This window comes from Chenopodium album, chromosome 9, assembly GCF_948465745.1.
Source record: "Chenopodium album chromosome 9, dcCheAlbu1.1, whole genome shotgun sequence".
NCBI lineage: Eukaryota > Viridiplantae > Streptophyta > Magnoliopsida > Caryophyllales > Amaranthaceae > Chenopodium > Chenopodium album.
Genome location: NC_137842.1, coordinates 12,189,255 through 12,213,423, shown reverse-complemented (window position 1 = coordinate 12,213,423; position 24,169 = coordinate 12,189,255). Strand labels below are relative to the sequence as shown.

The 24,169-nt window shown below is 33.2% G+C and overlaps 1 protein-coding gene across 1 annotated transcript; it reads left to right on the top strand.

Annotated features, from left to right (window-relative positions):
* Positions 1-3,599: 3,599 nt before the first annotated feature.
* Positions 3,600-11,340, top strand: LOC145559563 (protein disulfide-isomerase 5-1-like). Its single transcript, XM_081620973.1, has 5 exons — positions 3,600-3,782; positions 6,954-7,012; positions 7,149-7,324; positions 10,613-10,716; positions 10,975-11,340. Exons 1-4 carry the CDS (start codon positions 3,642-3,644, stop codon positions 10,705-10,707), a joined length of 471 nt encoding a protein of 156 aa, XP_081477099.1. The 5' UTR covers positions 3,600-3,641; the 3' UTR covers positions 10,708-10,716; positions 10,975-11,340.
* Positions 11,341-24,169: the final 12,829 nt, after the last annotated feature.

The window sequence follows — 24,169 nt, the reverse complement described above, 5'->3', positions numbered from 1 at the left end:
AGAGTTATATATGAAAAACTTGATAGAGCAGTCTGAAATAATGATTTCCTTCGAATTTTCCCACGGAGTCAAATAAAATTTGATGTCTTTACAATATCATATCATGCTACTCTAATTTATGATTCTCATTATAATGATCAAATTGTGCCTCATCGACCCTTTCAATTCCAAAACCATTGGACTTTTGAGGCCGATGCTCTTGCAATAGTAAAAAAAACGTGTCCATCACCAATTCAGGGATCAAGGTTATACAGAATTCAACAAAAATTGTCCCGTACAAAGGTCAATTTAAAACAATGGGCACAAAAAAGATATGGGAACAATAATAATAAGCTCATACTTAATTCAGAAAAAATAAAGGATCTCGAAAAAGCGTTACACATACAACCTTTTTACCCGATCTTAGTAAGTCATATGAATAGAATGTTACGCCAAAGAGAGAAACTTCTACTTTTTTGCCAACGACATTGGGGTGCCTTTTCTAGGAAAAATTGGCTTACGCAAGGTGATAGAAATACAAGATTCTTTCATAATAAAATGCGTAAAAGGATAGCTCTTAATACAATTTATAGATTAAAAAATACAGATGACAGTTGGGTAGAATCTAGGGAGGAAATCCACAATCTTCTCTAAGAATCCTTCAAATATAGATTCAGTTCTAATTCACCAACTAGTCGACAAATTGATCTTTCGTTCATTGAACCAATTGTTTCACCAAACGATTGCAACACCCTCATAAGCCCAATCTCTAACGAAGAAATAAAAAGAGCCTTTTTTTATATAAACCCAAATAAATCCCCCGGATCAGATGGCTTTGGGGCTAAGTTTTTCCAAGCCTACTAGCCAATAGTTGAGAACGACATCAATTTAGCGATTCAGAGTTTTTTCTCGCATGGGCAGCTTCCTCCCTTTGTGAACCACACTATTATTGAAGGTAGATATCCCAAAAACCCCAAATCATTTACGACCAATTAGCCTCGCAAAAATCATGGTTAATCGTCTATGTCCGATCCTAAAAAAGTCGGTCAACCTCTTACAAAATGCTTTTACCCCCGATCGCTCGATACATGACAACATCCTTATAGTGCAAGAAATACTTAACACCTTCCATAAATAAAAAAATAAGACGGGTTGGTGTGCACTAAAACTGGACATGGAAAAAGCATATGATAGGATTGAATGAGATTTTGTGTGGGAAACCCTTAAATGTTTTGGATTCCCTTTGAAATGGATTTATTGGATCCAGGAATGTGTCACCAAAGTGTCATATTCTCTCAAAATCAATGGAGAAACTACAGAATGGTTCAAGCCTTCAAGAGGGCTAAGACAAGGAGACCCCCTCTCTCCGTATCTGTTTATCTTATGCACGGAAGTTCTAATTAGAAAATTATCCCAAGAAAGCCAAAAAATTAAATCAGGGATCGGGTTCAAAATTGCTCCTCGCTATTTTAATATTCCATGCCTCCTTTTTGCAGATGGCAGCTTAGTTTTATGTAAAGCTACAACGTCGGCTTGCAATAATTTAAAGAGAATACTAGATGAATTTTGCTCCTCCTCTAGTCAACTAATTAATTTCCATAAATCGTCAATCATTTTTTCACGTCAAATTACAAATAGTCGTCGCACTGTCCATGCAGCCCATTTCAGATCAACATGACTCCTAAGTCCTCTCTCAGAAGATATTTAGGGGTCTTTTTTAGCTCTTATTACCATATGAAAAAAGATTTTAGAGAGTGCTTGATAGTACCAAACAACGAATAAGCTCTTGGGAAGCCAATTACCTCTCTAAAGCAGGTCGCCATACTTTAATCCAAAGTAATCTAGAAGCCCTTTCGTCCTACATTTGCTCTTCATCTCTTCTTCCCTCTGATATTGCGAAAAATCTAGACTCCCTCCATAGAAATTTCTTTTGGAGGTAGCAAAAAGAAAAAAATGGTACCCCTTTAATAGCATGGAATAAAGTTTGCAAACCCAAGAACCATGGCGGCCTAGGTTTAAGGCGAACCCTTCCCTTAAATCACGCATTCCTTGCTAAGTTAGGTTGGAAGATTCTTTCAGACCCTACTAATCTTTGGGTTAAACTTATAAAAGAGAAATATCTCCATAGCTCCTCTTTTTTTACTATCAACTTCAACCTAAAGACTTACATATATGGAAAACCATTCTTGCGCAAAGGGAAATTCTGCGCAAAGGCATTCGTTGGAAAATTGGCAATGGCAATGACATTTATTTTTTGCTAGACAACTGGGTGATGAACAAGAGTCTCCTAAAAGCCTTAGAGTTACAAGGCCACCAAGTCAACATTAACTTAAAGGTTGCAGACTTTATTCTCCCCAACCGAACTTAGAAGAAACGCAAGCTTTGTTCTTTATTACCGAATTATATTGTACAGCTAATCATCTGCATCCCCTTACCTAACTCTCAAATGACTGACACACCAGTATGGGGCCCTACGCCTTTGGGAATTTTTTCATTGAAGTCGGCTACATGGGTAACACATGATTTAGAGCCAAATTCTGTAAAATGGCCCCATCGTTGGATATGGAAATTGGACATCCCACCTAAACTCCAAATCTTCTTATGGCAAATAATGCAATGCATAATAGTCTTGGAGTTAGAGACATCCTTTATAAAAGAAAGATTATTCCTTTCAATCATTGCACCTTTTATTCAGCCTATCCGGAATCTCATGACCACTTATTTCTTACTTGTGATAAGGCCAAAGAAATTTGGAACAACACTTTAACCCAAAACTGGTTTCCTGGTACTCTTCCACCCATAGACTTGATAACGACATTACCTACGCTTTGGAAAAACAACTCCGCCCTCCGAAGATTTATTTTCCTTTTATGGAGTATCTGGAAAGAATGAAACTCTATTATTTTCAAGAATGAGAGTTTTAGCATCTCTAGAACCTTCCACCGAGCGCAATTTGCGTTCTAAGAGTGGAATTATCGCATTCTCATAGATACCTCTTTAAGCTCGGGGTCTCCAATGCAGAGATCCCAAACCCATCATCTACCTCACCCAAACCACTCCAACACTCAGTTGGTTGCATGGGAGGCACCTCCTCTCAATTCTTTCAAACTCAACTTCGACGGTTCGGTAAAAAACTACTCAGCTGCAGCAGGAGTCATCAGAGACAGTGAAGGTACACCCATTGCAGCACAAAGCTTTCAACCTTGGAACCACCGACGTCTTCGTCGCTGAAGCTTTTGGCCTCCACAAGGGAATCATTATCGCCCTCCAACAAGGAATACAAAATCTTCACAATGAAGGGGACAACCTCCTAGTTATCAACGCAGTAAACGGTATTTGGTCGACCCCATGGCAAATTGATCACATTATAGAAGATATCAAGATCTTACTTCGCAGATTCCCCCATTGGGAACTCCGACATGTCTACAGAGAAGCAAATAGAACAGCAGATTGGATAGCAAATGTTAGGCATATTGTCACTGACAAATTGGATATTCCATTTTGTACCTCTTCAGCTTTATACCCTATTCTCACCGTAAATGTTTTAGGATCGCCCTTTGTGAGGAGGGGTTCTAATTCTTTCTTTTTTCTTACCTTACTAAAAAAATATATATAAGCCGTATTTGGAGAGTATTAACGAACACGAACACGAAGAGAGAAGCATGAGAATAGCAATGGCGGACAGCAGGAGGTTTCAATTCAAAGTATCACCATGTCTTCTCCTCCTCCTTCTCCTTCTCACCATTCATACACGATGCAGAGCTGATGTTATTACCCTAACTGAAGATATTTTCTCCGACAAGGTACCAATTTTCTTTTCTATTTTTCTCGATCGATTCTTCAATTTTTTGAATTTTCTGTCATTTTCTTTTTACATTTTTTTCCCAATTATTATCGTAATTTTGTTAATTATTAGCTTATTAGAATGATTAATGTTTTTTAGTATAGTTGAGATCCAGGTTATTGTGATTGATTCATTATAAGACAGTTGCTATTGATTTTTTTTATCTTAGTTGTGATTATAAATTGTGATTTTTGGTGAAATTATCTGCAATGGTAGAAATTGGTGAATGTTAAACTATATTTGTGATCCACATACTTTGATCAATGATTAATCTTTTAGTAAAATTATATATTGGGTTGTTGACTTCAAGTATCAGGAGTAATAGGTTAAACGTGTGTGCATTCATCCTTAATAAATCATTAGACGTAGTCGATCGATGGACTGCTGAAACTATTGATTTTATTGGAATTAGAGATTAGTATCGAACATTCGTGGTTAGCATGATGAAGCAAACATATAACCATGAGATAAGCAACCTATTTTTTGCTAATTTAGGGCTTAACATTTTTATAAATCCTGCTTACAGGCGGTAGTATTGAAATATCTACATTAAGAGGAATCTTAGTTTACAAATAATTTGGCAATAAAATGAGGTAGCAACTATCGTGGTACCGGCTTTAAAAATGAAGGAAAGTTTTCCCTGGTGAAAATCCCTAAGGATTACTTTTCCACTCAATGGAATGACTAGCCTTACAATCTTCCATAAGTAAAAATGCCTAGAATCGCCATCATCATAAGCTCCTTGATTATTTATTCATCATGGGCTGCCGTCATTGAATGCAGATACCAAGAAGTACCAACACAATTTCCTCAAAAAAAAAAAAAAAAAAAAAAAAAAAAAGTACCAACACAAGCGCCAGCCACAATAGCGTCATGAAAATTAGAATTGAAAAAGTAGAGACCGTTTGAGGAATAAATTTCTAAAGGCATGCAAGCATTATGGCTGTAGGCCTGTAGCTTCATGGGCATTTCAACCATTATGGCACAGTCCGTCAGTCCTTATAATGATACTGCAACGCCAAAGGAACATTCTAGGACATTAGCTTCACTATCCCTTGGCGTTCCTTTACTTTTGGCCTGATACACTAGAGTTCTTTTTGCCAAATGACCCCTATTAGCATTATAAACCACCGACCATAAGAATTTAATCATCAAATTCTACCTTAAGTTATTTTTTTTTCCATCCTTAAAGTAATGACTTCAGGTCTGTAAGTACAAATTTCTTCGAAAGTTTAAATATTCATGAAAGGTTCTAGTAAACTTATACTAGGATTTTATCTTTTATTCACAACCAAAATTATGCTCAGGTTAGGGCTAATAGGATTAGGTTGGATAACTCAAAGTTTAGATTTTTGAGGTGAAACAAGCACTTCTTAATTGTGGCAATAGCAGGTTTTATATAAGTGAGGGTGCAGAGATGAAAACTAGACAAATTAGACTGTAACAGTTTAATCTTGACATCTGGGGAGTAGTCTCTTCTGTCTTCAATTCCCATGCAATTAGTCAATCCCAAAAAGACTTGATCCTGGATTGCTTCTCTATGGCAGCCCTAAATAAGCTACTAGATTCTAGATACCATTGAATTTGACACCTTAGCCATGATTAGGATTAATTCTTCCTAAATTACTCTCGGAAAAATTAGCCTCATACTGAACACTAATTTTTGAATTTGCTAACCTGTAAGAACCTGGTTGATTAGTTGAGTGTATTTGAGGGCAGCTAGCCAGCCAAAGAAAAACCATAACTTCTTTCCTCCCTGCCACAAATTTTCTAATCCCTAATTTGAAAGAATTAGCTTGAGTATTAGAGTTCATTTCATCAGCAATTAGAGAGCCATTAATAGAATCCATCGCTTCTTCCCTCTCTGCCTTAAGCCTCTCAGCCTTAAGCCTCTCAACCCCCCCCCCCCCACCCCCCCCCAAGCACAATTATCTCTAGCAATTTATAAAGAACATTAACCAATAAAGTAAAGAGAAAAGATGATGAATTGTTTTCTTTTTAAAAAATTCTCATGATGAAAACAGATGCTCCTAGTGAAAGCCCATAATTTAATTGTAGAATTAAAGCATTAGAAACTACACCATATCCAGCATTTCAGCATCTCCATTTCCCAGCAAACCCCTTCTTTCAAGCAACACCATTAGAAAAGATAAACTCTTCTTACTCCTTTATTTTCCTTAAAATTCTGACTTTAACCTCTTTTGGATATAAGGAAACTATCACTTTCATCTCATAAGGCCCCTATGTTTTTAACTTATAATTATGACCACGAATTCTGTGAAGTTGAAGGATTAATATACATAATAACATGGAATTAACATTATGAAAATAATTTTAAACATGTTTTTTTTTTTTTTTTTTTTTTTTTAGCATTCTTTATCAGTATATTTTAAGTGAATTGGACAGTGGAAATTGTTTCTTTATCTTTGAATTATTATTTTTGGTGAATTCCACGTCCAATTCTGTGATCCATGCCTATGTGACCCTCATTTTTAAGTCATAGCATCGCAGATAAACAAAAATGAATATGAATTGATATACTTTGGGAATTGAAGCAATTTGGTGTGCTAGAGGCCTACTCCTGGATCATAATCTTACATCTGAAATGGAAATTATCTCTCTAGAAGTCAAGAGTATGCAAGTTTGGAAGCTCTTACCTCTTGCTGATGGAGAAAAGAAGTCCTCAAACCCACCCTTCCACTAAACAGTGAAAACGGATCCAAGGGAGACCTATTAATCACCCTGTAAACAAGGCAGCATTGCAGCAAATAAACTCTGATACTTGATTAATTGCAGCTGTGCAGTGCAATTATTCAATGCTGAAGCTGTAAAGTAGCCTATGTTGAGTTTGCAATGTACTAAATGATATATTTTGAATTCTTAATTGATACTTCCAAAGAAACGAATCATAAATTATTGCCTTTCAACCTCTGAATTTATTTGCATAAGTCGTGTTCTGCTCCCCTTCCCTCTAAAATGATGTTCTAAACCCTTACATTCAGCATATGTCCATTTTAGGAGAGCTGATTGATTTACTATCGTCTAACTTTTATTAACAATAGACTAAAGTTCTTTATAAGCTGACAACTATGTCTCTGGTGTATTCATTGCACAATTGAATTTTGTGTAGATAAAGGAGAAGGATACTGCTTGGTTCGTGAAATTCTGTGTTCCATGGTGTAAGCACTGGTAAGAAATTATCTCTACTTTAGAATTTATAGCTGGGTTTAGTAGTGAATGGTGAACTATAAATTATAATTTTTTTTATTTATTTTTAGTTATTTTGTATTTGGCTTCTATTAATTCTAATACTGGGTAATTTCAGTAAGAATTTGGGATCATTGTGGGAAGACTTGGGGAAGGCCATGGAAGGGGAAGATGAGATTGAAGTTGGACAAGTTGACTGCAGTACTAGTAAACCCGTTTGTTCCGAAGTTGATATTCATTCATATCCAACATTCAAGCTCTTCTACAATGGTGAAGAAGTTGCAAAATATCAGGGTAATTATTTCGGTCATCTGAATGATATGTCTGTTTTTATATGGAACTGTTTATGCTTCATTGCTATGGCTTGGCTAATCCTTTACGTCGGATCAACATTCATATTTCCTGCTTAACGGAAAACCAAATACAATGTTGTTAGATGATTAACTCTTATTATGCCTGATTTTCTTAGTTGACTTTTTACTAAATTTTTAGATATAAACCAGTTAAAAAGGACTGCCATTGAATAATATTTCCCTTTATCGTGGCCTGAAATGAAATTTAAGTACCAATTACTAAGAAAGTACGTCCTTAGGCCTTGGATTATATGATAAGCTCAAACTTTTTTACCTTCATACACCATATATTTAGATTACTCATAACAGCCACTAGTCTTGGAGACCCTTTTTGTTATTTTGAGTCTCGAATGCCAAGACCCAACTTATCTAACTTTAGCCCACCAGAAAAGCTATTTAATCCAAACTAAGGCTGCTAATTAACATTTGAAGAGTAGGTGATTAAATCCTTATGAACTCGTGTTCTACCCAGAAAATGTCGAGGATGGACTTGCATCCCCACTTAATAAGCTCATCTTAGTGCACTGCCCTTTAGCCAGTCAGAGCATAATTCTTTGCTTGCAAATTTCTGCACACTATTTTTCTTTTTTTTTAACCTTTTTGTTTACCAAATAATCTTATACCAAGTTCTTATGGAGGACTCATTTTTTGTAAGAGTAGAAACCAATCTCCTTGAAACCCCTAACGGCATTAAGTATTTACGGGAGCCAAAAATCTCTGGCCATCCAACTGCGCTTTTGAAGATGCTTCCTGAATTTATTTCTGTGAATATTATGCTTATAGCCTCTTCGCCATATTTGTCCTTTTTGCATCATAGCCTGAAGAAGTATAAGGATAGCAGCCTATTTATAAGAAGTAGTCTGAACCCCTATAGAGTCTACTCTGTGCCACAACATTCTTTCATCCTTGACAATCAAACACTCCAAGAACAGAAGGGTCCTAGTAGCTTCAATCAACTTGAGGATTTCTGAAGTAAAGGGAAAAAGATTTCTGGACTTTGAACACCTGCGATGCAAGCAGGACCTATATAGAACCATGACAGAACATGTTTAATAAATGAGATTCACCTAGCATTAGATAGCATCCTTGCAGAGATAGGATGACATTTTTACAAGACTACCATAAGACTAGTGTTGCTCTATGGTACAGAATGTTGGGCTTCTAAGAAGGAGCACATTAAAAAGATGGAGGTTATGGAAATGCGTATGTTAAGATGGATGTGCGGGAACACTGTAAGAGATGGAATCAGAAATGAGTTATTCGCAAGAAAGTGGGGGTGGCAGTGCGGACAAACTAAGGGAAAATCGCCTATGTTGGTTTGGGAATGTAAGGCGGAGACCTGAGGGTGCACCGGTACGAAGAGTGGAAGAGTGGGACTATGGAGGGGTTAAACGACGGAGAGGGAGACCGAAAATGACTTGTTTGGAAGGAGTTAGGGAGGATATGAAGTATATAGATTTGCACGAGCATGATCGTAAGGTTGGAGGAGAGAGATTTTTGTGGATGACTATGGAATAATCATTTTTTGGTTCATGTAGCCGACCCACTTATGGGATTAAAGTGATTGATTGATTGATTGAATCTGATCAAAATAGGTATCAGAATCGAAAGTGATAACTCAGTCGGGCAATCTGATTATCTGAGAGTGTCTACTTAGATTCAAGTATAAGTTTTCTACCGGAACCTAATTTATGATGTAGAGAGGCCAAACTCAAGTCGTTCATGACACATAGCTCTTCTCTCTAAAACAATTTTTTACCCCAAGGCCTAGTGATGGAGCAAGTTTAGTTTTTTATTTTTTTATTTTTTTTTTTTTTGTGGGGTGGGGTGGGGTGGGGTGGTTGGGGGGGGGGGGGGAAGGGATAAATTTAATCTATTAACATTGCTTGCTTGTGTGTGGACAGGTTTTGTTTGCTAAAGTAAAGCTCAAGAATGTAAGAAAACAGCATGTCAAACAAGCTTTATTAGTTTATACTACCCAAGTACCAGGAGACAAATGAAAGTGAGGTCGAGGCTTCTACTGTATTGCATGACCCTCAATCCCAATACTCCTATTTAGAATTTTCTATCATAAAAGCAGAGAACTAAATATATGAACCTCATAAAGCCTACCTTCCCCTATCTCTCCCATATGTAACATTATTGATCTGCAAGTACACCAAAACACATTTTGGACGGACTCACTGAACATATATGATTGCTAGCAACTAATTCCAAACATCCTGGCCATTCACTGTGCAAAAAGAGTTGATATTTTTGGTTATCAGCTCATCCATGAGATAGGGAAAGGAATATAGAAATAAAAATGAAAGGAAAGAACTAAAACATACTTTCCAAACTTAAGCATCCCTTAATATATTGAAAATTTAGTTGCACATTACAGCATTCATCAATGAGTTTGGTTTCTCATAAAGGACTAAAATATTGGTATCTAAAAAAAAGAACTCAATGTGAGCTTTTACACTGGGATGGTGGAAGATACGTAGGGAATCGTCTAGCACTCTAGCATGTGAAGAGGCTTGAATTTGCTTGTTAATGACCAGAAGTTACTGTTTGACAATATTAACTAAATTCTTGTACATATGTCAAACAAAGGTATGTGTCCAGTTGTTATACTTAATAGTGTTAATTTTCTTTATAAGCGTCTTCTCTAGTTATTTTTCTTTTTGATAACCTTCTCTAGTTATTTTTCTAATCCCATCTTTGTATTAGAATTTTAGAACACCTAAACTAGCAATCAAGTGGAAGGCCAAACCCACCCCCCACCCCTTATTTTTTTTTCCCTGATCATGGGCATCCAGGTACTATGACCTTTCTATTCCTAGGGTTGGGTTTATTTATAACCATGTAAGTGAGTTGAGAAATCTACCATCGTGGAGGTGAAATGAAGAATTTGTGTTGTGCTCATCATTCTTGTATCTGGTTGAAAATATGGTTTTGTACTTCAGCTGTGTAGAATTCAATGTTCTTGATTTTGTTTTTCTGTTTGCATTTTGTAATGACCACTAGTAATGTGTTCATGAAAAAACATTTCTCTGAAAAGACATTCAAAACATGAAATTTGGAAAATCTTGCTATTTTAGATTATGAAGTACAGTATTTTTGTAAAAAGTGCTTTCCAAGTGTTTTTGGGTAGTAATTACTTTTAAAAGGTTTGTAATAATTGTAGTTGATAAGATTTTGATTTTCTGACGCTTTATTTCTCCCTTTGGTCTTGTTATTATTTTAGGGAAACGAGATGTAGAATCACTCAAAGCATTTGTTTTGGAAGAAACAGAGAAAGCAGCAGCAAAAGCAGAAAATGACATTGACAGAGAATTATAGCTTATATTGGTATGCAGAAGACAGCCTAATTAACTTATTTTAGTTAATATGTCTATATGAACTTGGTAGTCCTTATATTTCCTTTTTTATTATAAACTTTCCAAATCTTAGTTTTTTTACGTAACTTTATACAGTTTGAGCTTATTAACTCTTAACTGAACTTCATTATCCTAAAATATGTGGAAGTAGGGTGAACAAAAAAGGGTTATCCAGTTATGTTTGTATAGTTTATGAATTTCAATTACATGTTTATTTGTCTCATTGCAGGATTTTACAGAAGCTGGTATGGTATGTTATCATCAGAATCAATGTGCAAAATGTGGCAAGCCTAGAATTCAGAAACCGGTCATATGATTGATCCCAGGGTTGTCATCAGAATCAATGTGCAAAATGTGGCAAGCGTAAAATGTAGTGATCATGAATAATTTTTGATATTGAATGTACATTGGCGTTCATCAGCCCATAACTTTGAGATTTCTGCTAGCTATGCAGTCTTTATTCTATTATACCACAGAGGATGGGTCGATATGAAAAAGAAAACGCATGTAACATTAGATTAATTAACATTGTACTGAATATTGCAGCGTCTGGCGTGCTGGAAAGTTATTATATACGGGCTGAATTTTTGTTTTCCACTGTTGTCACTGTTATGGTCTTATGGATGCAATTTTTTCAATGCAATTAATTAAAGTTTTCGGTGGCCATTTCTGAAAGCAGTCACGTACCTGAAACGTAAGTAGGTAACTGCAATATTATACAAAGTATTAGTTATATAAATGCAATCATTGAAACACTAGTACAATTGAAACACAACCGTAATTTGTGCGGGTGCATTGAGCTATCCTTTTAGCTCATCATTTTATATGAAATTGTTTTATGACATCGAGCAAGAGATTGATGTGCCCATAGATAGGTACACTCGTGTGTATGATGTAACCAGTGTTTACTTTTCGAAAATAAAATCCAGATAAATAACCATTATCAATTAACCATGTAACTTATCATGTATTCATGTTCTTTGTCTTCTTCCTGCTGACGTCGAATGCCTGACGTAATAAAATTGTGAAGATAAAAACCACATAGTTCACGTTTCCTTAATATTTAATAAATAAAATAAATAACCCACGCCATAGAAAAAGGAGATAAAAGTTTTAAGGTGGCGCAGAAGATAATCATGCAACTCCCCCAATTATTGATTATTGTTATCCCACTTGGCTAGCCACATAAAAACAAACCTTGAAGAATCATTGGCACACAAAGAAAGTCATGATAACATTGACTACAAGTGTGCCAAAAATCATTTTGTTTAGTATTTGAAACATCAGTAAAGAAGAAATGAAAGGTTTACTTCGCAGGAGAGATGATGCCTAATTTGAAACCATAATAAGTTCAATTTTGGTATCATTTCTCTTGCATAGTGAACCTTTCATCTTCTTCTACAAAAATGGTGCTTCGATGATGATCGATCATGGAAGCTTAATGTGAAACCGAAACAGGTAAACTCGATATTTATGCTTGAAAATCGATATACATTACACATTTCATTTTTATTGCTTGTGTTTATGAGCTATATCTGAAGCACCTTGTTATTTGTTAATGTTGGAGTTATTGGTTCTAACTCTCAATTGTATGCTTAAAAATTAAGATTAATCTCTTATAGCTATGTCATAACTTTGGGATGTAAACTATGGGATAAACTTTGTGATGGTTAAATCTGTAAATTTGACAGTTTGATTTAATTACCATTTAAGCCTACTTGACTTCTTCAGTTCTTCTTATTGATTGTCTCTTAATAGTAATTGACTAATTGTCACATTTTATAATCCATTCTTGTTATTTTTTTTTTTTTTTTTTTTGAAGGAACTCGTCTTATCTTCGCTTAAATGAAATTATTTTTGCTGAATTGTAATTTTTTTTACTAGACTTAAATTATCTTTTATAAACTGAAAATATTGTTACTAATTAAAAATTATTTTTTACTAATTTTCCATTATATTTTGTTCATTAAAGTTACATATGTTTAATAAATTGAAATTGCTTTAATTGAATATTATTATTGTATTCTTCAAAAAAAAAAAAAAAAAAAAACATATTATTATTGTAAAATGAATAGAATATGGCCTACTTAGTATATGCCATGGTCATTTTTTGTTATAGGCACTATTCTCTTAACTCTAATTAGCTCTCTATGCAAGTGTGGATTTTATTTATTTTTAAATCTACTAGTTGGGGCCCAGCGTGCTTCGCGCAATCCCCCAATAGCGGTGATTATTATTGTTAAGTAACTAGGTTAGGTCCCGTGCCATGCACGGTTATTTTAATCACTCCATATTTTCTTTATATAAATTAATTTATGCCTTTATGGCATACAAAATAAAAAGTTAATATATTTGTAGAATAAATTATATTCCATCATAATTACACTTCTGTACAGAGATTATTTATTTCCTTATTAATCCGTACTTAATTGGGTAATAACATAAGAAAGGTAAATATTATTATTTCTTTATTTGGTTGACAAAAAAAATTTCTTTTAAATAACTTCTTTAAATAAAATTTTCTAAATTGTAAAAAAAAAAAAAAATACAAAATACTAAGAACACACCAGAGCATGACACGTGTCATTGCTGGTGTGTCTTTTAGTATATAGTTATTGATTATCCGGTGGTTTTGTTATACGGTAGTTATGTTTGCGTAGTGTTTGAATGTTGTAAGAATCCGAAATATTAGAGGCAATTTAAGAGAGAAATATTGCATTTTAAGTTATTACTAGGTTAGTTCCCGTGCCATGCACGATAATTTTCAATAAACCATTATTAAACTACCTTTATAAATAGTTTTTTATAAACAAACTAGGTTAAGTCCCGTGCCATGCACGGTTATAATTAAACTTTACAACAAAAATTATAAAGAATGGTTTTTAATTATTTTTTATTTTTATTTTTGAGGGGAATAAAGAATGGTTGTTAATTTAACAATATATCAAAAAAAAAATATTTGTGACAAAATAACTTGAATTTTAATTTATACCAAATGCGTAAAGGTTATTGTTTTGAATTTTATAAAAAAATAATTTATTAATAGAAATTTAAAAACTATTGGGTTTTATATAAGAAAACGAAAATATAAGCTTAGGTTAGTACCCGTATATGTCTTCAAAAAAAAAAAGGGAAAAAAAATAAAAGGTTAGTACCCTTATTCGAACTCATATACATTTGTCCTTATATTTTTGTTGACACACTTTGACCGGCATTAAATGAAAATTTAGTTGATCTATATTACTTTAGGATAATTAGTATTCCATAATCAACTTTTTAAAAATGTATTTATAGTGAGTAGTAGCGGTTTTTATTTTAATTTTAATAATCACATTGCATAACGATTAATGTCAAATGATTAATGTTGGAGCTTGGAGGAAAAAATTGATACTCCTTAATATTTAATACCTTATTTTTAATCTATGTTTGTATACTTGTAACTAAAAGATTAATAGTATATAGAATATATGTTAAAAAAAATATTAATTGAGTATGATTGGATTAGATATGTTGTCAAAATAGAAATAAGTATTATTGTAGCTTATAAAATGGAAGTCATTAAAATTTGGTAAAAAAAAAAAAAGGAAAGTGCAAAAAGGAGGGAAAATTATTAATGACATCGTGACAAATGTCATCTTAGGTTCGCTTTTAGTATAGGTTAATTGATTAAACTCTAGAAATGTAGTTGTCAAATTTTGATCAAAATAAAAGATTACGAAAGATATGTTAGATAAAAAATGATGTAGGAAATTATCAAATTTATGTTAAGAATGCTATTTTAAAGCTATATAAGAATATTTATGTTATAAATATGTCAAATCTTTTTTATTTTAAGTAATTGTATTGTATAAGATTAGAGAATTATGTTTGCATAAGATTAGTTTTAACAGAATTTTATTCAAAAAAAAAGGTGAAAGATACACCAAAAGATGAAATGTTTCATTACTGATGTGTCTTTTAGTTATTGATCAATTGTTGATTGATTGATATGATATTTATATGTCCTCATCAATACAATATAATAGTATTTCACTTTCTTTAAGGTAAATATATAGTCTTCATCTATATTAAAATAAAATACACACATAATAGTATATAACTGAACTACTAATTGTTTGTTATCAAAAGTGAGTCAACTGTAAAGTTAAATGTAATATTGCATAATTTATATTTATATTAACGAACCTTTTCTTATCTTAGTTTTTTTTTTTTTTTTTTTTTTTTTTTTTTTTTTTTTTTTTTTTTTTTTTTTTTTTGCAGGGTAGTTTTGTTAAGTCTAAGATTGCAAATTTAAAATTGAATTTTCCTTATTTTTGTTAAGTCAAGGAATGCTTTTTTTGAAGGGTATCTTTGTAAGGTCTAAGATTGCATAATTTTGTATCACCATAATGTATATGTTATGTATATGTTATGATAATCATGGTATATTTAGTAGATATTTTCTTGGTGATTTATTTCCTTAATTCTAGGAGATAATAATTGATCTTGGAAATGTTTATTCATATCTTTGACATTATTGTATCTTTGTGATAAATTTGAATTTCTCAATATAACATAAGATTTATATTTATGCTAAATATTTGAATCTTTAATGTTAGATGTGGCCTAAAATTTCATATGGACCAAGTTTTGAAGAAGCCTAATACAATTCTTCTTGCTTCTAGAGTATGTCAAATATTTTACAATTATGTTGATTATTCTAGAAAATGGTCAACTTTTCTAGAAGCAATATTATCATGCAAGCAAATCTAGAGAATTTTTCATACATCTTGGGGCATCCATTTCCATAGACCTAACCAACTATAAATAGTTGGAGTTTGAATCATATTGAGGCATCCAACCAATATACATTCAACCTCCATTATACAAATTTACCCACTCACAAGATTACTCATCCATTTACACTAGTCTCCCTAGTTAATCTCCTCCTTGTAATTTATTCCACTATTTTCTTTTCTTTTATTTTGAGAGTTTAATTGTAAGAGTTGTATCTCAATACCCTATTATTGGGGTAACTTTGTACTCTCATTTTATTATAGTGGAATTTTTTGGTGCTTGTCGTCGTGGGTTTTTTACCTCTATTTAGAGGGTTTTTCCTACGTTAAATATCGTGTCTCCTTTTATTGCTTATCTTACATTTTACCTTTAATTTCTCGTTCTATTTTACATTTTCGCTGCGTGCTCATACCCTAACATTTAATATAAATTTTTATTTTTTTAAAAAAAATAAAAATATACTAAAGACACACCAGTAGATGACACATGTCATGGTTGGTGTGTCTTTTAGTATATAGTTATTGATTGATATGAGAAAGATGAAAGTTAAATTATATCATTAGAAAGGATGTAAATTAAACTATCATGATTCTATATGTCAAATATAAACTGAAATTTTGAGTTTCACTGCAATTACATAATTATATTTAGATGTTTCTAGGATTTAGGATCTCATGGGCTGCAATATTGAAGGTGGTCTGATGATTGTAATGTGAATCCCTTCTTGTATTGCTGAAAATGAATGATAGACAAGCTTCGTATTCTGTTAGATATTACACTAAAAGAAACTGTAACCAAAATATGCTTGATACCTGCATTAATTTTTGACAAGGAATAATCAAAGTAGTTTTGAGTTTGATCTAATTTGACGATGGATTCTACCCAGTGGCGGATCCAGGATTGGGTAATGGGGGTACGGAATTAAGTTTAATAAAAAAATTTACAAAAACAAAGTAATATGTGGAGCGTAATAATTTTTTCTTAACTAAATTTTGAGTTAAACCATTTACTCCATAACTATTGTATTAGTATTTGCGTGTACTAGCACCCTATCTTCCGACAACAAGGCTTATAATTGAGTAACGAAATATCTTTTTAAAAAAATTGTCTAAGCAACTTGTTATGGTAACAATAGATCTCTTTGATCAAAAGTACAAATTGGAAAAATAAACAATATCACATAAGAAACCTGTTATTGTAACAAAAGGTCTCTTTGTTCAATAGCACTATTGTTGAATATATATCATCTAAGAGACCGCTTCAGATCAGTTTTAAAATAGGCGGTCTCTTAGAATTTAATACTTGTACAACAAAAAAGGCGCTGATTAGGTTGTTGTGGACTTGTGGTAGGACTGGTAGGTTACTGTATCTAAGAGGCCGCCTATTAGATACAGGCGGTCTCTTTTTGTATCAGTTTTTATTTCGCAGAATGGTGGTACAGTTGTAACTCTATGTACCCCCTAGACCCGCCACTGATTCTACCATTTTATGTTATTTTCTTTTTAATATATTGAACTGTTTTAAGGTTCAATTTTCTAAATGTACGAACTTAATACTTTGACAAGTTAAATATTATGGTAGATAAAAAATATACCCACAACCTCTCCAATATAACTTTTTAAAAATATCCAACAGATAAAAGCACAACCTCTCCAATAAGATTAAATCATTATTCATTTTGCCACTACTTTCCAAAAATGATTATAGAAAATAAAAAATAAAAAAAAATAAAAAATGAACTTTGATGAAATGATGAAATAGTAGGACATTGACCATATGATGAGATAGAGGTCCAATCTAAGGTTTTACTATAGATAGGTGAGTTTACACCTGTTTGGTTCCACAAAAAAAAAAGGAAAAAAAATATCCCAAAGATAAATAATAACGAAACTATTTAGTTATGCATTCATCAACCGACGTTTAGAAGCGCATGTTACTGTCTGTGAGAAAAAATAGAGAACAAGAAATTTTCTAAAAGTGCAATCTGCATCATTTGTTGATCACCAAGTAAACATTTTACAACAGCAATATGGAAATCAGTACACAATACTAATCCACCAAAAAGATCTCTATAAGATGGCTAAAATGTAGCGTACATATGATATGAGACATTATCTATGTTAATGTAGTTGTTATAACTTTGCTAATATATAACTTTGCTAATTGTAGCAGATTTTAGCCCCCAAAAAGCAGTTATAGGCAATAGAATACGTATGAAAAACCATTTGTCATCAATCCCTTATCAAACTCATAAGTCTTAAGTGTTCGGCCTCTAAAATGTACCTTAAACATTTTTCTAGTGACAACAACATCTATAATAAAGCAATTTTGATTTACCATAATTTATAGATCTTATATCTATCACGTTTTATAAATAAACATTACATAAGTGCAAGTTTTTTTTTGAACAACATAGAATACTAACCTTCATAGTGTTTTCCAATAACATGAACTATTATTGTACATGTTCCTAAAAAAACTCTTCAAAAGATTTAACTCAACATCCTTGCAACCCTATTTACATTCCTACCTTCATCTAAACTTTTTTTAACGCAATAATGAGCAATACTAAAGAAACAAAAGGGCTTTGAACGAAATACATAGTCTGAACCACGCTCGTTCAATTTATCAAAATATTAAGTTTTGTGATTACCCCCATGTTTAATAGATGTCACTGATGTAATTACCATGCAAGAAAAAGATTTTAAAATAGAGGACATGACTATATCACACTTATAAGTGATTTACAGTAATTGGTTCACTTAGCTATATTATGTGCATTATTGTTGAAAGACGTAATGCTAATTTCCTTTGGCAAGAGAGTCAGTTGAGGTCTCTGTGACATCATCTCCATTCTTGGTGCAGCTGTGTTTGCATCACTGTCTGGTGTATCAGATTTTCCAGGAGCGGATGTTGCTAAAGTAGTTGGTTCTCTGTTAGCGGAGTCATGATCTGCATTTTCATCAGAAGGTGATGTTGTGAAATGGAGCTTCTTTCGATCAACAGTTTTTACACGAACCGAGTCATTTCGCTTATCTTCATTATGTGCTGGAGTGACTAGAGACTGTTTGTTTCCACTCATGCATGTGCGACATAGTTTGGGCCCATTCATCAGGTGAAATCTTTTGAGATTTCACAGTTACAGGTGTTTCAACAGTTGAATGTTCAAGGGGTTTGATTATCAAGTTGTTGTCAGCAGCAGAACTGAAGTCTTTGGGAGTTGCATTCTTGGGACTCTGAGTGATTTTTCCATGGCCTTCATCAGCTATAACAATTCTTGTAAATTGGCATATAGGTGTATCAATGTTCATGAATGCACTATTCATAATTTAGAAAACTCGTTTATTATAAATATGTGTTAGAATTCTTACCTTTTAGGGACAATGAGAATTTAAGGGTAGTTGTTTGTGAGAGTTTCCCTTTCTCTTTGTCTTTGGCTTTTGAATCAGGTGTATCTTTACCTGTAGCTATAGCATCTTGTTCCACACCAACTGAAGCACTCCCACGAGATTTGGTTGATGTATAATCCATATTCATAGTTAAATCTGAAAATTCAATTTCATCGTTTCTTGTAACATTTGACTTTGTTAAATCCTTTTTGGATGCATCTTCAACAATCTCGATTGTTTTGAGTGACCATTATAAAACACTTCTTGAACCTAGTGAATTAGATGGACCGAGTTTGAAAAAAAGTTGTCTTTTTCCTGAGTCTTTCTTCAATCGCTTGGAAGGCAACCACATCACCCTACACAATATATTTGTAATTAGCATATGTATTAATAGTTCTAATGGAAACAGAGCACTAACAAGGATATATATATTATTAACAACATTCATTATAAATATAATATTTGCAATTTCTTTTAAGTTAAGTGTTTATTTAAAGAATCATTATGGAAAGGAATCATACAAGATCTTTCATAGTTTTGATTTCAGTCGCGGTCTTGCCAAACAATTTCTCTGTCATTGTTGAATGATGTCAATGTTATTGAACCTGTCACATGTGTTGCCTCGAATTTAAAAGCAACCCTGTACAAAAAAAAAAAAAAGAAAAATATAATTAATGGTAGGCTAATTGCATTTTTCACTTTATAGATTAATAAGTTAATCTTTTGTAGATCAAATAAAAAGGTATTGTTCAAATCAAAGAACAGGACTCCAAAAGAAAGGATGAAGCAACAATTTATACCCCCATCTCTAAGAACTTTAATGAATAAAGTAAAACACAAACTATTGAGTCATAAGTTTCAGAGAAGCACAAGACATCTAAACTTGGAGTCTATAATCTCTCTGGCCAAAGAAGGTTTGCAGTTGAAATCAAATCATGGTGCAAGGCTTGATCTTGTTGTTTCATGGAAAAGACACGATGCCTATATTTAATCACAAAAACTGTTGAAGATAAAACAAGCTATAAGTCCCACACAGTTCTAGTGATTTAGAAAAATTGAACAGGGCGTTTTTATGTATAGTGTGCTACTAAAATAATGGGAGAAAAAGGAATAACTTTATTATTGATTGAGCCGCCATCTTTACCTTCAAATAATATCATAATCAAAATAATTCCCAACCAAAGGACAAACTTTAAATGATTCCAACTTGCAAACTAAGCATCATATTTCAACCATTATAGAATCTAGATATAGTGGTGTAAAAGAATCAATGGCTAGAATTCAACTACTTATGAAATCTGAATAAGTAAATAACATGTGGTATAGTGGATATGATTTGCACAAACAATAACTTACTACATAAACCCATAGTCAACAGAAAACCCATCAAAACTTTAATCAACAGCTCACTATTTTAAGACCTACAACAAAGTACAAAATTGTGGTGAAAATTGGATTTAAATAAGGAAAAATTTCTAAAAGTAATACAACCTTTGGCCTATTCTTTTTTAATAATAAAACCTTTGGATTATTTTGTAATAATACAACCTTTATGGGGTGTTCATTTTAAACAAGATAAAATCAAATTTCGGTGGACTTTGAGGTTAACAAAGGGGAGGGATGAGTTTTTGGTGGTGGGGGATAAGGAAGGGTGTTATTCCTCTACCCTTCTCCCACCTCAAAACTCACCAAAAATTCGATTTAATCTTGTTTAAAATGAACCAGTGGCTTTTCATACGATTATTGGCATCCCTCAAATACTCGTTCAAAACTGGTGGCATTGAGGGGTTTTGAACCGGTGCCAATCTCCTTTTTTCTACTAGTGTACTATTCACATATATAAGTACTACTTACTTGCTAATGTATAGTACTACTACTTCCTATTATTATTATTATTATTATTATTATTATTATTATTATTATTATTATTATTATTATTATTATTATTATTATTATTATTATTATTATTATTATTATTATTATTATTATTATTATTATTATTATTATTATTATTATTATTATTATTATTATTATTATTATTATTATTATTATTATTATTATTATTATTATTATTATTATTATTATTATTATTATTATTATTATTATTATTATTATTATTATTATTATTATTATTATTATTATTATTATTATTATTATTAATTTCATAAATACATGTGTTAATTTTATAAAAAGGTTACGATAATAAATTGTTCATGCACAACTTGTCAAATTCGTTATTCTAAGTCCTCGTGTCTATGGGTTGAAAAGTATTTGATTAGGATTATTGGTTTATTGTAGGACGAATTTTGGAGTTCGTAAGTAGGAGTTCCGTACTTGTGTGCAAAGATTAAGGTACGTACACTTGGCTAGATCTTTTAAAAGTGATTTTTATATGCAACGTGATTTACATGTTAAGTGATTTCGAACCATGTTTAAATGATTGTGAAATATATTTCGGTGAAACATGTTTTAAGTGTTTAATCTCAAATGTTTAAATATTTCATATGGTTGATTATAAACTTGTACTGATATTCAAGATGTTTTAATAAGGAAGTTTTATTGTTTAAATTATCCCGAGTATGTGATATTGGAAAGTTTATTTAACAGGATTTACTCCTTGGATCTTTGGATTTTTAACTCCCACTATGCGGAGTAAGTTGAAGACTATGGACTTTGTATGACCTAGTATTTCCCTTTGATAGCACTATGTAAAGGAGTTACTAGGTTGGGGGGTATGCACACTTACATGGGAAAATGATTTATGAAAATATGGATTGATCCATCCTATTCGGAATTATCTTTGGAAAGTTAATTATTTCTGAAATTGGTCCTTTTGACAAGCTTTTATACATGAATTTCTATTCATGAATGGTTTGGATAAATTATGATTTATTAAATTTAAATCTCTTCGAAAACATGTTTAATTAATTAAATTGATTTACATGTCTAGCATTTGTATGTACTTAACATTTTGGCTAATACGTATTAGTTTTGTTTTGGCTTGGCCCTACTTATCATTTTAATAAGTAGATAGGTGATGGCGATCGGACAACGTGAACTATATGCTGCATTGGGAACGATGGGCGGTGATCACCTAGTTTAATTTAGTAAACATAGTATTAGTGTTGTAGTTACTTTGGAAGTGTTTCAAAACTATTACTATTACTATTATTATTACTAATAAAAGATAAGTACTGTTTTCCGCTGCAAAACTATGTTAAAGCCTTATGTAATCACGTGGCGGTAATACTCCCAAGTTACTCCCTAAAGCTAGATTATTACTGTTAAATATTAGAGAGTAATTTGGGGGTGTTACATAACAAAATAAAAAAATACCAAAAATTATTATGAAATATTGGCTGGATGCCCATTATCTTTCTTGTATCATCCAGAATATTCTAGATCTAGGGTTTATTAATATCCAAGCAAACCCTAATTATATTGTATGTATATATACCGTTATCATATGGAATAAATATACATACATTAATTATCTCTCGATCTCTCGTGTTTCTCCCTATTTCACAACACGTTATCAGCACCACTTTCTATCCAATTGAGCCATGCACGTTTGATTATAGTCATATCTCAAAGATAAACAAAGGTACACTTATACTCCAATGCTTAGTTATTAATTATTTTCCATCGATAAAAGTTGGAATGTATGTGCAATATTTTCAAGACAACTGGTGATTCGTATGAGATTTTTGATGCACTATGATTTAATCTGCCAAACTTATATTGATTACTTCAGTGCTATAACTTAATAGATTCACTATTATTTAACTTGTATTCTTTTCATATGTATATTATTTTTGGTTAATTGACTGGATAATTATCCACTAAACTCTTGTTGGGGTTTGGTAAGTCCGACTCACCGCGGAAACAACCCCGACCCAACGAACCACTCGTAATTAATAAAACCATAAAGCATAAATAAATAAACACAAGAAAAGGAAGAACGAATCATACCCTTGAAGCGATCTTCGTCCTCTCAAAACGGGCTCTTACTTGAAAGCCTTGAGCACCGCAAATGTCGTGCCTCCAACGGTATCCACCCACAAAGGACGAACACGACTTTTTAGGTCCGCTACCTTGGAGTTAGCAAGGTCCGACCAAAACCCAAGTGTTAATGGAGTTTAAGAGTTTTTCCAAAATATGGAATTCTCTTTCTAACTCCCACTCAAGCACTTTAATCCAAATCCCAAGGTTGGTATTTATAGAGGAAAGTATGAGTGGGAATTTCTATCCCATCAATGTGGGATCATGAAATTCCACAAATTAATTTAAAGCTAAATTAAATTAAAATTGCAAACTAATAATAAATCTACAAGTGGCATTACCATGTGAAATGGGTCGGTGAGGACCACATGGAGAGTAGGGGACCATACTTGCTCCCCACTCAATACTCTCCTTGTGCCACATGTCCTTACCCACTTGCTCCCATATTCCTCAAGCTTCCCCATAGTGACCGGTCCTATGGCCCATCCACGAGCCCAGCTCGAGCCCAGCCCCGCATCAAGATGCGGGCTGCTGCTGTGTGCGCAAGCCACGCACTTGGTGCGGGCTTGCTGCTGTGCGTGGCTGCTAGTGCGTGCGCTGCTAGCACGCCTAGCTTGCGGCAGCTAGCTGCTGCACACACCACGTGCACGCGGCTGCTAGCTGCTGCTGTGCGTGGCTGCTAGCACGGTGCGCTAGCACACACCTTAACAGCCATGCTAGGCTCGGCTTGGTGCGCTTGCTAGCCACCTATGCTTGGACATTTTTTCCCCTAGCATTTGGATGCTCGGGGCATTCCGATGCTAGGGGTATTTTGGGTATATGGTCGATTTATTATTATTTTGCGCGTCTCGTCTTTTTATTATTTTTTACTCGACTTCCGACGATCGGTTTCGACGCTCCAAGCTCGAATTACCGACGTCTAAATATTTAACACTCGGGCGACGAATTAATTTCTTCCGAATTAATTCGTCGAGTCGGTTCGTATATTTTGCTTGGGTGTGACCCGAAGGGCTCAGTCAAGATTGAGCTGTAATATTAATTATATTAATATTACTGATCGGAAGCGGCCTCCACCCAGGCATTCCGATCACTTGACCTTACTGAATATATTAGCTTTCTAATAATTCTGAACCCGCTATCAGAATAATACACTTGTTCGAAGGACACCATTCCTTTAAATCTCCCACTTGTCCTTCCGGACAAGTGTGCATTTAGTGTATAGCCCCTTTCCTATGTCTCTTCATGTCTCTTCATGAA